The sequence below is a fragment of the Salvelinus namaycush genome, chromosome 4 (assembly GCF_016432855.1).
Source record: "Salvelinus namaycush isolate Seneca chromosome 4, SaNama_1.0, whole genome shotgun sequence".
Classification (NCBI taxonomy): Eukaryota; Metazoa; Chordata; class Actinopteri; order Salmoniformes; family Salmonidae; genus Salvelinus; species Salvelinus namaycush.
Genome location: NC_052310.1, coordinates 82,829,060 through 82,844,326, shown reverse-complemented (window position 1 = coordinate 82,844,326; position 15,267 = coordinate 82,829,060). Strand labels below are relative to the sequence as shown.

General features: G+C 46.8%; 1 protein-coding gene across 1 annotated transcript in view; it reads right to left on the bottom strand.

Moving 5' to 3' along the window:
• The window catches only part of LOC120046866 (integrin alpha-9-like), a 165,730-nt gene that overhangs the window by 98,229 nt on the left and 52,234 nt on the right, over positions 1–15,267 (bottom strand). Inside the window, exons 10-11 of the mRNA XM_038992441.1 lie at positions 13,953–14,058; positions 701–795 (exon numbers count right to left, since the gene is read on the bottom strand). Coding sequence (XP_038848369.1) covers positions 701–795; positions 13,953–14,058 — 201 coding nt within the window. The remainder of the gene's footprint in view (positions 1–700; positions 796–13,952; positions 14,059–15,267) is intronic.

Here is a 15,267-nt window from a genome sequence, read left to right as displayed (position 1 = left end):
TCATGGGGCTAATATCCATTGTGGGGATCCTTTGCTCTGCACTCCTGTGTTTGTGTGAGTGTGTCTTGACATTAGATGAGTACTTTGTACCGGACTACATGCTAATGAAAACAAACAACTTCCTGGGGGACTGATGTTCATGTTAGATGTGTGTGTGTGTGTGTGTGTGTGTGTGTGTGTGTGTGTGTGTGTGTGTGTGTGTGTGTGTGTGTGTGTGTGTGTGTGTGTGTGTGTGTGTGTGTGTGTGTGTGTGTGTTCGTAGAGTGTAAAATCTCTTCCCAGGATAACATTACCACCTGGATCATTATAACACATTGGTCAGAGGCTGCTTCCCAAATGGAACCCTATTCCCGATTCAGTGCACATAGGGCTCTGTTCAAGAGTAGTGCACTATAGGGAATAGGGTGTAATTTTGGATGCACCCAGAGAGTGATACTGCTGCTGTGTCAACATAGATGGAGCTGTTATCTTATCTTTATTGCTAACACAATACGGTGTGTGTGTGTGTTTGTGCGCGCTCACTAAACTAGAAATGAAAAACAGATTTCAATTATATTTTATGTTGTTGGTCTCAAACACCGGGGACAAAATGTTTCAATTGTCTTCTATCTCTTCCTCCTATTCCAGCCTATAGTGGTGGTATATGATGCACCCAAGGTGTTTATTACTTGTTGTGTCTAACCATTGAAAGTGTCTTTACCATAGAATATTTGGTGACGATTCCTGTGGCATCACCATGGTAAATGTAAACCGCTCCACCGTAGTCATCTTCTTTGGGTGCTCCTATGGCCACATCTAGAGAGAAGGAGAGAGAGAGAGGCAGAGAGAGAGAGAGAGAGGCAGAGAGAGAGGCAGAGAGAGAGGCAGAGAGAGAGAGAGAGAGAGAGAGAGAGAGAGAGAGAGAGAGAGAGAGAGGCAGAGAGAGAGGCAGAGAGAGAGAGAGAGGCAGAGAGAGAGAGAGAGAGAGGCAGAGAGAGAGAGAAAGAGTCAGAGAGAGAAAGAGGCAGAGAGAGAGAGAGAGAGGCAGAGAGAGAGCGCATTTCATTTTTTGCTCTAGCACTACACATCTGATTCAAAAAATCAAAGCATGATGTTTAGTTGGTTATTTAAATCAGCTGTGTAGTGCTAGGGTAAAAACCAAAACGTGCACCCAGGGGGGGCCCCAGGACGAAGTTTGGGAAACCCTGTCTTAAAAGGCAAGTGTTGTCAGTGCCCATAAACCGCAATATGAGACCTCTGTGAGAGTGGAAACAGAACCATAAAGCTGAAGGCAAAATGATCATACTTCAACTGCATCCCAAATGTCACCCATAGGTAGGGCTCTGGTCAAAAGTTGTGCACTATGCAAGGAATATGGTGCCATTTGGGACGAAGACTACGTCCCCTTATCCTCCCTGGTAACAAAACCTGGAAATTGCCTTTTCAAAACAAAAACAGTTTTTCAGTGATATTGTTATAGCATGCCTCAGCGAAAAGTGAATGTTTTAAAACTGAATCATATCATGAATAAGGAATTCTTCAAGGTTTATAATGTGATTTATAATGTGAAGTACCTCATCATATTTATTTTACATTGTCAAATGTGGGGCGTTGAAAGCTGAAAGAAATTCTCACTTTAAACATCCTGAATGTAATTGTTGGGTGTAAAGTTATTGTATGTCTTATCTTGAACTTTTCTAGTGAATTAGTCTTATCTAAAAAGCTGGAATCATATCGAGTGGAAATTGGCTACAGATTTTGATGCAGACATTCATAAATCTGCATAAAAACAATATGCACATTTTCCCACCAGCGATGTTTCCATCAAATTGACATAGTGCACTTAAAATAACTTTTGCGGTTAAATTCCAACATACTAAATAAAAAGCACAAGTTTAATGGGTTTCCATCGCATGTCAAAATCTACTGATGGTTTTGTCACAAAAAATGATGTGTTATATAGCGAATGTGCCCACTCTGGTATTGGCACGTGTGCTCCAGCCAACATCTCGGGTATAGCCTACCTGATGAGATTATTGTGGACAAAAAAAGCAAGATTATGTCAAACGGCAGCTAAGCATCGATCATCATGTCACCAGAATAAGACCCTCAATATTTATTCTAAAGGAGCATCAAGATCACCGTGCACTTTCACCACCCTGTGAAGTTCATAACTTTCATCTGTAGCCTAATAAACTGCATGCTTTCCTGAGTCGTAGTGGGAGGAACACACACAACATGTCATCGCGACTCCAAGTTTAATTTGATATGATGGTTATTATATCAATATTTGCACATAAGTGTTTCCACCTCCATTTCTCACATAATTCATTTTAGAGACACAAAAAGATCCCACCTTGTCTAGTGTATTTTGTTTTGTTAACATTTGGAAAGTTTACTGACAAATTTGCTGTTTCCATTAGGCCTGTCGTGCAATTTTTTATCCAACATGTACTTTACTCGCATAAAAAGTTAGGTAGAAACCTGGATACAGAATAAATGTTTCCACTCCAGCCCTCAAACTTCACACAACACTGCTAGTCGGTACAACGTCAGTGTTCTAACAGTAGATTCCTCATCAGATAATGGGAGACAGTGTTACTGTTCTCCAGTCTAACAGTAGATTCCTCATCAGATAATGGGAGACAGTGTTACTGTTCTCCAGTCTAACAGTAGATTCCTCATCAGATAATGGGAGACAGTGTTACTGTTCTCCAGTCTAACAGTAGATTCCTCATCAGATAATGGGAGACAGTGTTACTGTTCTCCAGTCTAACAGTAGATTCCTCATCAGATAATGGGAGACAGTGTTACTGTTCTCCAGTCTAACAGTAGATTCCTCATCAGATAATGGGAGACAGTGTTACTGTTCTCCAGTCTAACAGTAGATTCCTCATCAGATAATGGGAGACAGTGTTACTGTTCTCCAGTCTAACAGTAGATTCCTCATCAGATAATGGGAGACAGTGTTACTGTTCTCCAGTCTAACAGTAGATTCCTCATCAGATAATGGGAGACAGTGTTACTGTTCTCCAGTCTAACAGTAGATTCCTCATCAGATAATGGGAGACAGTGTTACTGTTCTCCAGTCTAACAGTAGATTCCTCATCAGATAATGGGAGACAGTGTTACTGCTCTCCAGTCTAACAGTAGATTCCTCATCAGATAATGGGAGACAGTGTTACTGTTCTCCAGTCTAACAGTAGATTCCTCATCAGATAATGGGAGACAGTGTTACTGTTCTCCAGTCTAACAGTAGATTCCTCATCAGATAATGGGAGACAGTGTTACTGTTCTCCAGTCTAACAGTAGATTCCTCATCAGATAATGGGAGACAGTGTTACTGTTCTCCAGTCTAACAGTAGATTCCTCATCAGATAATGGGAGAGTGTTACTGTTCTCCAGTCTAACAGTAGATTCTGTCAGGTTTTGGCCAAGACTGTTCGGGTTTTGGTCACTAGATGTCCCCATTGCACCTTTTTTGTACCTTTTGTTTTTCTTGCTCTAATTATTGTTTGCACCTGTAGGTCATTCCCTTGTTAGTATTTAAACCCTGTGTGTTCCTCAGTTCCTTGCTCAGTGTTTGTAAGTTAGCACCCAGCCCCAGCCCAAGCCTTGTTTTATATAGATATTTCTCTTGTTGGATTTTCCAGAGGTTCTCTGGTTTAGTTCTTGTGTATTATTTGAGTAGTCTTTTGAGGTTTGTTTTTCCCTGCTGTTTTTTACCACTTTGTGGAGTTTCTTTTGTATTTTGGAGGATTTCCACTTTGTGCCTCTTGGCTTTATTTTTGGACATTGTGGATTTAGTTTCTTTGCCTGAAGATTTTGTTCTTTAATTAAACCACCATCTCTAGTACTGCTGTGTCTGCCTCATCTTCTGGGTTCTGACGATTATTAGTGACTGTTTCTCGCACCGGGTCCTGACAGAAACACTGAGCCCTTATAATGAACCCAGAGGCAGCCAGTACCCAGGATCTTTTTCCCATGCTGTCCCACCACGAGGGGACTGTCCAACGCCACGAAGCTGCTCTGGTTCAGCAAGAGGCCTTAATGGCTAGACATTCTCAACTTCTGTCAGAGATGCTGACTTCCATAAAGCAGATTTCGGATCGACTTTCCCCGGCAACCGCTTCTGCTCCAGTTCATCCGATTCAAGTGCCCCTGGCAGTTAATCCCCTGGCTGAACCTCGTCTGCCGCCTCCCCAACGGTTCTCAGGGGATCCAAGTGTTTGTAAGGGTTTTTTCACCCAATGTTCTCTCTCCTTTGAGCTGCAACCATCGTCGTTTCCCACCGACCGGTCCAAGATAGCATATATCATCACCCTGCTGTCGGAAAAAGCCCTAGCCTGGGCTACTGCTGTGTGGGATGCCCAAAGTCCCTGCTGTGCCAGCTACTCTACCTTTGCTGAAGAATTCAAGCGAGTGTTTCAAGGTCCTACCAACGGCCCTGACTCAGCCAAACAGCTCCTGACTCTCCGCCAAGGTCGGCGCAGCGTGACGGACTATGCCATCCAGTTCCGCACTGTGGCAGCAGCAAGTGGCTGGAACGACGAGGCGCTCACAGTGTGTTTTTTGAAGGGTCTTTCTGACACCATCCAAGATGAACTGGCCACTCGGGAACCACCGGACAACCTCGAGTCCCTTATCAAGTTGGCTTCACGCATAGACCAGCGTCAGAGAGAGAGAACAAAACCATAGACCGCTCACCCTAGCTCCTATCGGTTCCAGCTCCGAGTCTCCACCTTTATCCTCGCTGGCTCCACCAGAACCCATGCAGGTTGGACGCATCTCCCAGGCTGAGAGAGACCGCCGGATGAGGGAGCGATGCTGTCTATATTGCGGCAAACCGGGCCATTTCCGCTCCACGTGTCCCGGGCTCCAGGGAAACGCACTCTCCCGTGCAGGCCTGGGAGGACTGTAACGGGAAACATAACCTCCTCCCATCCATCAACTCCCGCCTGCTCATTCCAGTTACCCTTTCCTGGGACGACCACGAGTTTTCTCTTCAAGCCTTGGTAGACTCTGGAGCCGCAGGTAACTTCATGGATGGGGTCTGGGCGAAGGAGAATGGCGTTCCTTCTGAACCTCTAAGTGACCCCATAAGGGTTACTACGTTGGATAGAAGCCCTTTGGGATCTGGACTTGTCACTCGTGCCACTACCCCCTTGCGACTTTCAGTTTCCCAACACCAGGAAGTGATGAACTTTCATCTGATCTCCTGTTCCGAGTTCCCTCTCGTCCTTGGTTATCCCTGGCTTCACAGCCATAACCCTCACATCGACTGGTCTGTGGGCACTATCAAGCAGTGGGGTCCTACGTGCCAAGCCACTTGTATCTTCCCGAGTTCCCAGAGTTCCCCTTCCGAGTCTCTAGAATCCATCGACCTGTCCCGAGTTCCCGAGTGTTACCATGACCTCAAACTGGTATTTAGCAAACAGAGGGCCACCAAACTACCACCCCATAGACCTTACGATTGCACCATCGACCTGTTGCCGGGGACCTGCCCTCCCAGGGGTTGGATCTTTTCCCTTTCTCCTCCCGAACGAGCTGCTATGGATACCTACATCAAGGACGCTCTGGCAGCAGGCCTCATGCGTCCATCTACCTCGCCGGCGGGAGCAGGGTTTTTCTTTGTGGCCAAGAAAGACGGTGGATTACGACCTTGCATCGACTACCGGGGACTCAATGCCATAACCGTCCGTAACCGCTACCCGCTACCCCTTATGGCCACAGCCTTTGAGCTGCTCCAGGAAGCAGTTGTCTTCACTAAGCTTGACCTGCGGAACGCATACCATCTTGTGCGGATCAAACCCGGGGACGAGTGGAAGACCGCTTTCAACACGCCTACTGGTCACTACGAATACTCGGTGATGCCCTTCGGCCTGACCAACGCTCCGGCTGTGTTCCAAGCGCTCATAAATGATGTGCTTAGGGATATGCTTAACATCTTTGTGTTTGTTTACTTGGATGACATCCTCATCTTTTCGAGCTCCCTTCAAGAACACACTAAGCATGTCAGACAAGTGCTCAAACGCCTCCTAGACAGCCATTTGTACGTTAAGCCGGAAAAGTGTGAATTCCATTCCTCTCGAGTACAATTCCTGGGATTTATAGTGGAACCCGGACGAGTCCAGATGGACCCCAAGAAGGTAGAGGCGGTAGCGGATTGGCCCACCCCCAAGTCCGTTAAGGAAGTTCAGCGTTTCCTGGGCTTCACCAACTTTTACCGCAAGTTCATCAAGAACTTCAGCTCGGTGGCAGCCCCTCTCTCAGCTGTAACCAAGGGTGGCAACACAAGGTTTCTGTGGGGAAGAGAAGCTGAGACGGCCTTCCAAGGACTCAAGCAGCGCATCCTCTCTGCTCCCATCCTGACACTACCAACGGCGGATGAACCTTTTGTGGTGGAGGTAGACGCATCAGAGGTTGGGGTTGGAGCTGTCCTGTCTCAGAGGGGTGAAGACAAGAAGCTTCATCCTTGCGCCTTCTTCTCTCACCGGCTTACCCCGGCCGAGAGGAATTACGATGTGGGGGATCGTGAACTCCTAGCGGTTAAGATGGCATTGAAGGAATGGAGACACTGGCTCGAGGGGGCTTCTCAACCGTTTCAAGTGCTTACGGACCACAAAAATCTGGAGTATATCCAGCAGGCGAAGCGGTTGAACTCCAGACAAGCTCGATGGTCTCTTTTCTTCAGCCGATTTCAGTTTATCCTCACCTATAGACCCGGGTCGAAGAATCTCAAACCGGACGCCTTGTCACGAATCTACTCTCCTGCCATTCGAGAAGATACTGACATGACTGTCCTTCCTGCCGCTAAGATCGTGGCTCCGATCTCGTGGCAAGTGGAGGATACCGTGAAACAAGCTCAAGCCATCGAACCGGGCCCTGGAGGAGGTCCTGCCAATCGGTTGTTTGTTCCCAAGGCAGCAAGGTCCCAAGTCCTTCTGTGGGGGCACTCCTCTCGCCTCACCTGTCACCCGGGCGTAGGTCGCACCTTGGAGTTCATCCAGCGTAAGTTCTGGTGGCCCACCATAAAAGAAGACGTTGCCACTTTCGTCAAGGCCTGTTCCGTGTGCTGCCAGGGCAAATCTTCTCACCTCCGCCCTCAAGGACTCCTTCACCCTCTATCTATTCCCCACCGACCCTGGTCCCATATCTCGTTGGACTTTATTACTGGCCTTCCTCCGTCCCATGGTAATACTACGATCCTAGTCATCATCGACAGGTTTTCTAAGGCGGCCAGGTTTGTTCCCTTGACCAAATTACCTTCTGCCAAGGAAACAGCTGAGTTGGTGATTAACCATGTGTTCCGAGTCTTTGGGATTCCGCAAGATATGGTTTCCGACAGAGGTCCCCAGTTCGCCTCAAGGTTTTGGAAGGCCTTCTGCCAACTCATAGGGGCCACGGCCAGTTTATCTTCAGGGTACCATCCGGAGTCCAATGGCCAAACTGAGAGGATGAATCAGGAGCTGGAAACCACCCTCAGATGCATGGTTTCCAACAACCCGTCCACATGGTCATCCTTCATTGTTTGGGCCGAGTACGCGCACAACACCTTGTGCTCCTCCTCCACTGGTATATCCCCGCATGAGTGTCAGTTTGGCTATGCGCCTCTATTGTTCCCGGACCAGGAGGCAGAAGTCAGAGTGCCTTCAGCCTCGAGGTTCATCAGACGCTGTCGGCTTACGTGGAAGAAGGCACGTCTTAATCTTCTGCGTTCCTCACAGCAGTACCAACGACAAGCCAACAGACGTCGCCGTCCCGGTTCTACCCTGTACCCCGGCCAGAGAGTATGGCTCTCAACAAAGAACTTACCGCTACGGGTGGAGTCTCGCAAGCTGTCCCAGAGATTCATCGGTCCCTTTAAGATTGCCAGGAGAGTCAATCCCGTTACTTTTCGCCTGCACTTACCCAGATCCCTTAAGATCAATCCAACATTTCACATTTCTTTATTAAAACCTGTTGTTTTTTCTCCCCTTATCCCGGCAGGCAGACCTCCCCCTCCGCCCCGTGTCATCGGTGGCCAGTCGGCTTATACCGTCCACCGGATACTGGATTCCCGCCGGGTGCAGCAGTCCTGGCAGTATCTGGTGGACTGGGAAGGCTACGGTCCCGAGGAGCGCTCCTGGGTTCCTGCCAAGGACATATTGGACCCTGACCTCATTCGTCAGTTCAGGACCCTCCACCCTGAGAAGGCTGGTAGGAACGTCAGGAGCCGTTCCTAGGAGGGGGATTCTGTCAGGTTTTGGCCAAGACTGTTCGGGTTTTGGTCACTAGATGTCCCCATTGCACCTTTTTTGTACCTTTTGTTTTTCTTGCTCTAATTATTGTTTGCACCTGTAGGTCATTCCCTTGTTAGTATTTAAACCCTGTGTGTTCCTCAGTTCCTTGCTCAGTGTTTGTAAGTTAGCACCCAGCCCCAGCCCAAGCCTTGTTTTATATAGATATTTCTCTTGTTGGATTTTCCAGAGGTTCTCTGGTTTAGTTCTTGTGTATTATTTGAGTAGTCTTTTGAGGTTTGTTTTTCCCTGCTGTTTTTTACCACTTTGTGGAGTTTCTTTTGTATTTTGGAGGATTTCCACTTTGTGCCTCTTGGCTTTATTTTTGGACATTGTGGATTTAGTTTCTTTGCCTGAAGATTTTGTTCTTTAATTAAACCACCATCTCTAGTACTGCTGTGTCTGCCTCATCTTCTGGGTTCTGACGATTATTAGTGACTGTTTCTCGCACCGGGTCCTGACAAGATTCCTCATCAGATAATGGGAGACAGTGTTACTGCTCTCCAGTCTAACAGTAGATTCCTCATCAGATAATGGGAGACAGTGTTACTGTTCTCCAGTCTAACAGTAGATTCCTCATCAGATAATGGGAGACAGTGTTACTGTTCTCGTCTATCACTAGATTCCTCATCAGATAAGGGGAGACAGTGTTACTGTTCTCCAGTCTAACAGTAGATTCCTCATCAGATAAGGGGAGACAGTGTTACTGCTCTCCAGTCTAACAGTAGATTCCTCATCAGATAATGGGAGACAGTGTTCCTGTTCTCCAGTCTAACAGTAGATTCCTCATCAGATAATGGGAGACAGTGTTACTGTTCTCCAGTCTAACAGTAGATTCCTCATCAGATAATGGGAGACAGTGTTACTGTTCTCCAGTCTAACAGTAGATTCCTCATCAGATAATGGGAGACAGTGTTACTGTTCTCCAGTCTAACAGTAGATTCCTCATCAGATAATGGGAGACAGTGTTACTGTTCTCCAGTCTAACAGTAGATTGCTCATCAGATAATGGGAGACAGTGTTACTGTTCTCCAGTCTAACAGTAGATTCCTCATCAGATAATGGGAGACAGTGTTACTGTTCTCCAGTCTAACAGTAGATTCCTCATCAGATAATGGGAGACAGTGTTACTGCTCTCCAGTCTAACAGTAGATTCCTCATCAGATAATGGGAGACAGTGTTACTGTTCTCGTCTATCACTAGATTCCTCATCAGATAAGGGGAGACAGTGTTACTGTTCTCCAGTCTAACAGTAGATTCCTCATCAGATAAGGGGAGACAGTGTTACTGCTCTCCAGTCTAACAGTAGATTCCTCATCAGATAATGGGAGACAGTGTTACTGCTCTCCAGTCTAACAGTAGATTCCTCATCAGATAATGGGAGACAGTGTTACTGTTCTCCAGTCTAACAGTAGATTCCTCATCAGATAATGGGAGACAGTGTTACTGTTCTCCAGTCTAACAGTAGATTCCTCATCAGATAAAGGGAGACAGTTTTACTGTTCTCCAGTCTAACAGTAGATTCCTCATCAGATAATGGGAGACAGTGTTACTGTTCTCCAGTCTAACAGTAGATTCCTCATCAGATAATGGGAGACAGTGTTACTGTTCTCCAGTCTATCCAGTCCTAGCCTTAACTTCAATCACAAACCTTTAGACTATTCCAGTATGAAACACACGCCAAGAAAAACCTTCTTTAGACTATTCCAGTGAGTGCCAGGAAAAATAGGCTGGGTGTGTGTACGCTATATCTGGGTGTGTGTACGCTATATCTGGGTGTGTGTACGCTATATCTGGGTGTGTGTACGCTATATCTGGGTGTGTGTACGCTATATCTGGATGTGTGTACGCTATATCTGGGTGTGTGTACGCTATATCTGGGTGTGTGTGCGCTATATCTGGGTGTGTGTGCGGTATATCTGGGTGTGTGTGTGCTATATCTGGGTGTGTGTTCGCTATATCTGGGTGTGTGTACGCTATATCTGGGTGTGTGTACGCTATATCTGGGTGTGTGTACGATATATCTGTGTGTGTGTGCGTTATATCTGGGTGTGTGTGCGGTGTATCTGGGTGTGTGTACGCTATATCTGGGTGTGTGTGCGCTATATCTGGGTGTGTGTGCGGTATATCTGGGTGTGTGTACGATATCTGGGTGTGTGTGCGATATATCTGGGTGTGTGTGCGCTATATCTGGGTGTGTGTATGCTATATCTGGGTGTGTGTGCGGTGTATCTGGGTGTGTGTACGGTATATCTGGGTGTGTGTGCGCTATATCTGGGTGTGTGTACGATATATCTGGGTGTGTGTACGGTGTATCTGGGTGTGTGTGCGGTGTATCTGGGTGTGTGTGCGTTATATCTGGGTGTGTGTGCGGTGTATCTGGGTGTGTGTGCGGTGTATCTGGGTGTGTGTGCGGTGTATCTGGGTGTGTGTGCGCTATATCTGGGTGTGTGTGCGGTGTATCTGGGTGTGTGTGCGGTGTATCTGGGTGTGTGTGCGGTGTATCTGGGTGTGTGTACGCTATATCTGGGTGTGTGTACGGTATATCTGGGTGTGTGTGCGGTGTATCTGGGTGTGTGTGCGGTGTATCTGGGTGTGTGTACGCTATATCTGGGTGTGTGTACGATATATCTGGGTGTGTGTGCGTTATATCTGGGTGTGTGTGCGGTGTATCTGGGTGTGTGTACGCTATATCTGGGTGTGTGTGCGTTATATCTGGGTGTGTGTGCGGTGTATCTGGGTGTGTGTACGCTATATCTGGGTGTGTGTGCGCTATATCTGGGTGTGTGTGCGGTATATCTGGGTGTGTGTACGATATCTGGGTGTGTGTACGATATATCTGGGTGTGTGTGCGCTATATCTGGGTGTGTGTATGCTATATCTGGGTGTGTGTGCGGTGTATCTGGGTGTGTGTACGGTATATCTGGGTGTGTGTGCGCTATATCTGGGTGTGTGTACGATATATCTGGGTGTGTGTACGGTGTATCTGGGTGTGTGTGCGGTGTATCTGGGTGTGTGTGCGTTATATCTGGGTGTGTGTGCTGTGTATCTGGGTGTGTGTGCGGTGTATCTGGGTGTGTGTGCGGTGTATCTGGGTGTGTGTGCGCTATATCTGGGTGTGTGTGCGGTGTATCTGGGTGTGTGTGCGGTGTATCTGGGTGTGTGTGCGGTGTATCTGGGTGTGTGTACGCTATATCTGGGTGTGTGTACGGTATATCTGGGTGTGTGTGCAGTGTATCTGGGTGTGTGTGCGGTGTATCTGGGTGTGTGTACGCTATATCTGGGTGTGTGTACGATATATCTGGGTGTGTGTGCGTTATATCTGGGTGTGTGTGCGGTGTATCTGGGTGTGTGTACGCTATATCTGGGTGTGTGTGCGGTGTATCTGGGTGTGTGTACGGTATATCTGGGTGTGTGTACGCTATATCTGGGTGTGTGTGCGGTGTATCTGGGTGTGTGTACGGTATATCTGGGTGTGTGTGCGTTATATCTGGGTGTGTGTACGCTATACCTGGGTGTGTGTACGCTATATCTGGGTGTGTGTGCGGTGTATCTGGGTGTGTGTACGGTATATCTGGGTGTGTGTGTGGTATATCTGGGTGTGTGTGTGGTATATCTGGGTGTGTGTGCGGTATATCTGGGTGTGTGTACGGTATATCTGGGTGTGTGTGCGCGTTATATCTGGGTGTGTGTGCGGTATATCTGGGTGTGTGTGCGGTATATCTGGGTGTGTGTACGCTATATCTGGGTGTGTGTACGCTATATCTGGGTGTGTGTACGCTATATCTGGGTGTGTGTGCGGTGTATCTGGGTGTGTGTACGCTATATCTGGGTGTGTGTGCGGTGTATCTGGGTGTGTGTGCGCTATATCTGGGTGTGTGTACGATATATCTGGGTGTGTGTGGGTTATATCTGGGTGTGTGTGCGGTGTATCTGGGTGTGTGTGCGGTGTATCTGGGTGTGTGTACGGTATATCTGGGTGTGTATGCGCTATATCTGGGTGTGTGTGCGGTATATCTGGGTGTGTGTGCGTTATATCTGGGTGTGTGTGCGGTGTATCTGGGTGTGTGTACGCTATATCTGGGTGTGTGTGCGGTGTATCTGGGTGTGTGTACGGTATATCTGGGTGTGTGTGCGGTGTATCTGGGTGTGTGTACGCTATATCTGGGTGTGTGTGCGGTGTATCTGGGTGTGTGTACGGTATATCTGGGTGTGTGTGCGCTATATCTGGGTGTGTGTACGATATATCTGGGTGTGTGTGCGTTATATCTGGGTGTGTGTGCGGTGTATCTGGGTGTGTGTACGCTATATCTGGGTGTGTGTGCGGTGTATTTGGGTGTGTGTACGGTATATCTGGGTGTGTGTACGCTATATCTGGGTGTGTGTACGCTATATCTGGGTGTGTGTGCGGTGTATCTGGGTGTGTGTACGGTATATCTGGGTGTGTGTGCGTTATATCTGGGTGTGTGTGCGTTATACCTGGGTGTGTGTACGCTATATCTGGGTGTGTGTGCGGTGTATCTGGGTGTGTGTACGCTATATCTGGGTGTGTGTGCGGTGTATCTGGGTGTGTGTACGGTATATCTGGGTGTGTGTACGCTATATCTGGGTGTGTGTGCGGTGTATCTGGGTGTGTGTACGGTATATCTGGGTGTGTGTACGCTATATCTGGGTGTGTGTACGCTATATCTGGGTGTGTGTGCGGTATATCTGGGTGTGTGTACGCTATATCTGGGTGTGTGTGCGGTGTATCTGGGTGTGTGTACGGTATATCTGGGTGTGTGTGCGCTATATCTGGGTGTGTGTACGATATATCTTGGTGTGTGTGCGTTATATCTGGGTGTGTGTGCGGTGTATCTGGGTGTGTGTACGCTATATCTGGGTGTGTGTGCGGTGTATCTGGGTGTGTGTGCGGTGTATCTGGGTGTGTGTACGGTATATCTGGGTGTGTGGCAGTATATCTGGGTGTGTGTGCGGTATATCTGGGTGTGTGTACGGTATATCTGGGTGTGTGTGCGGTATATCTGGGTGTGTGTGCGGTATATCTGGGTGTGTGTGCGGTATATCTGGGTGTGTGTGCGGTATATCTGGGTGTGTGTGCGGTATATCTGGGTGTGTGTACGCTATATCTGGGTGTGTGTGCGCTATATCTGGGTGTGTGTGTGCTATATCTGGGTGTGTGTACGATATATCTGGGTGTGTGTGTGCTATATCTGGGTGTGTGTTCGCTATATCTGGGTGTGTGTACGCTATATCTGGGTGTGTGTACGGTATATCTGGGTGTGTGTACGGTGTATCTGGGTGTGTGTGTGCTTTATCTGGGTGTGTGTGCGCTATATCTGGGTGTGTGTGCGCTATATCTGGGTGTGTGTGCATACACATGCGTTAAAGGGGGTTATGCTTCCTGAAGAGCCCCCCTCTCCATAAGATATTCCAAACAGAATGTCTCTGAGAGAAAAGCTTTTGGACTTTTCTAGCATAATATTGTGGAACAAAAACTGTATGACTAGCTATATCACATTCCAGAAACATTGTCGACTAGACCACTTCATGAAAATAATTTAATATTCATGAGTGTGTCATCGAGAAGTTTGGTATTTGTACAACAATAGTGGAGGTTGGAGGAGTGTACACATTTTCATAAGCATACATTCTATACTTGACAACACAGTGAGTTAGTTGAGAGACACTTACCTTGGTACCCATCGTCATCAATGTCTCCGATTGCAGTGATGCACTCTCCAAAGTGTGCACTGTAGGCATTATCACCATTTAAGAGTCCAGCTTCCTCCATCACACCCTGCAATTAGAGTCAGACAGGGGTACGGTTATGACGTGACACTGGGGAACGGTTATTACGTGACTCAACCCATAACTAAAGGGGAATGGTTATGACATGACACAACCCTTTACTTTAAAGGGCAATGGTTATTATAATACATTTAATTTTATTTAACTAGGCAAGTTAGTTAAAGAACAAATTCTTATTTACAATGATGGCCTACACCGGTGAAACCCAGACGACGCTGGGCCAATTGTGCGCCGCCCTATGGGACTCCCAATCACGGACGGTTGTGATACGGCCTGGATTCGAACCAGGGTATCAGTAGTGATGCCTCTAGCACTCAGATGCAAAGCCTTAGACTACTGCCCCACTCGGGAGCCCCAGTTATAACTGACAACTAACTGAAATACATCCAGTTTTCTCCTATAACATTTGAGGAACTTTCTGTATCGGCTACAGATATAGTTTTTTAACTTTCACTAAAAACTCAAATTACCAAACTGATAACTCACCATAAGAACCTCAAAGACTAGCTAGTTATAACATCCTAATGATAACTCACCGTAAGAACCTCAAAGACTAGCTAGTTATAACATCCTAATGATAACTCACCGTAAGAACCTCAAAGACTAGCTAGTTATAACATCCTAATGATAACTCACCGTAAGAACCTCAGACTAGCTAGTTACAACATCCTAATGATAACTCACCATAAGAACCTCAGACTAGCTAGTTATAACATCCTAATGATAACTCACCATAAGAACCTCAAAGACTAGCTAGTTACAACATCCTAATGATAACTCACCGTAAGAACCTCAGACTAGCTAGTATAAACATCCTAATGATAAAACTCACCATAAGAACCTCAAAGACTAGCTAGTTATAACATCCTAATGATAACTCACCATAGAAACCTCAGACTAGCTAGTTATAACATCCTAATGATAACTCACCGTAAGAACCTCAAAGACTAGCTAGTTATAACATCCTAATGATAACTCACCATAAGAACCTCAAAGACTAGCTAGTTATAACATCCTAATGATAACTCACCATAAGAACCTCAGACTAGCTAGTTACAACATCCTAATGATAACTCACCATAAGAACCTCAGACTAGCTAGTTATAACATCCTAATGATAACTCACCATAAGAACCTCAAAGACTAGCTAGTTATAACATCCTAATGATAACTCACCATAAGAACCTCAGACTAGCTA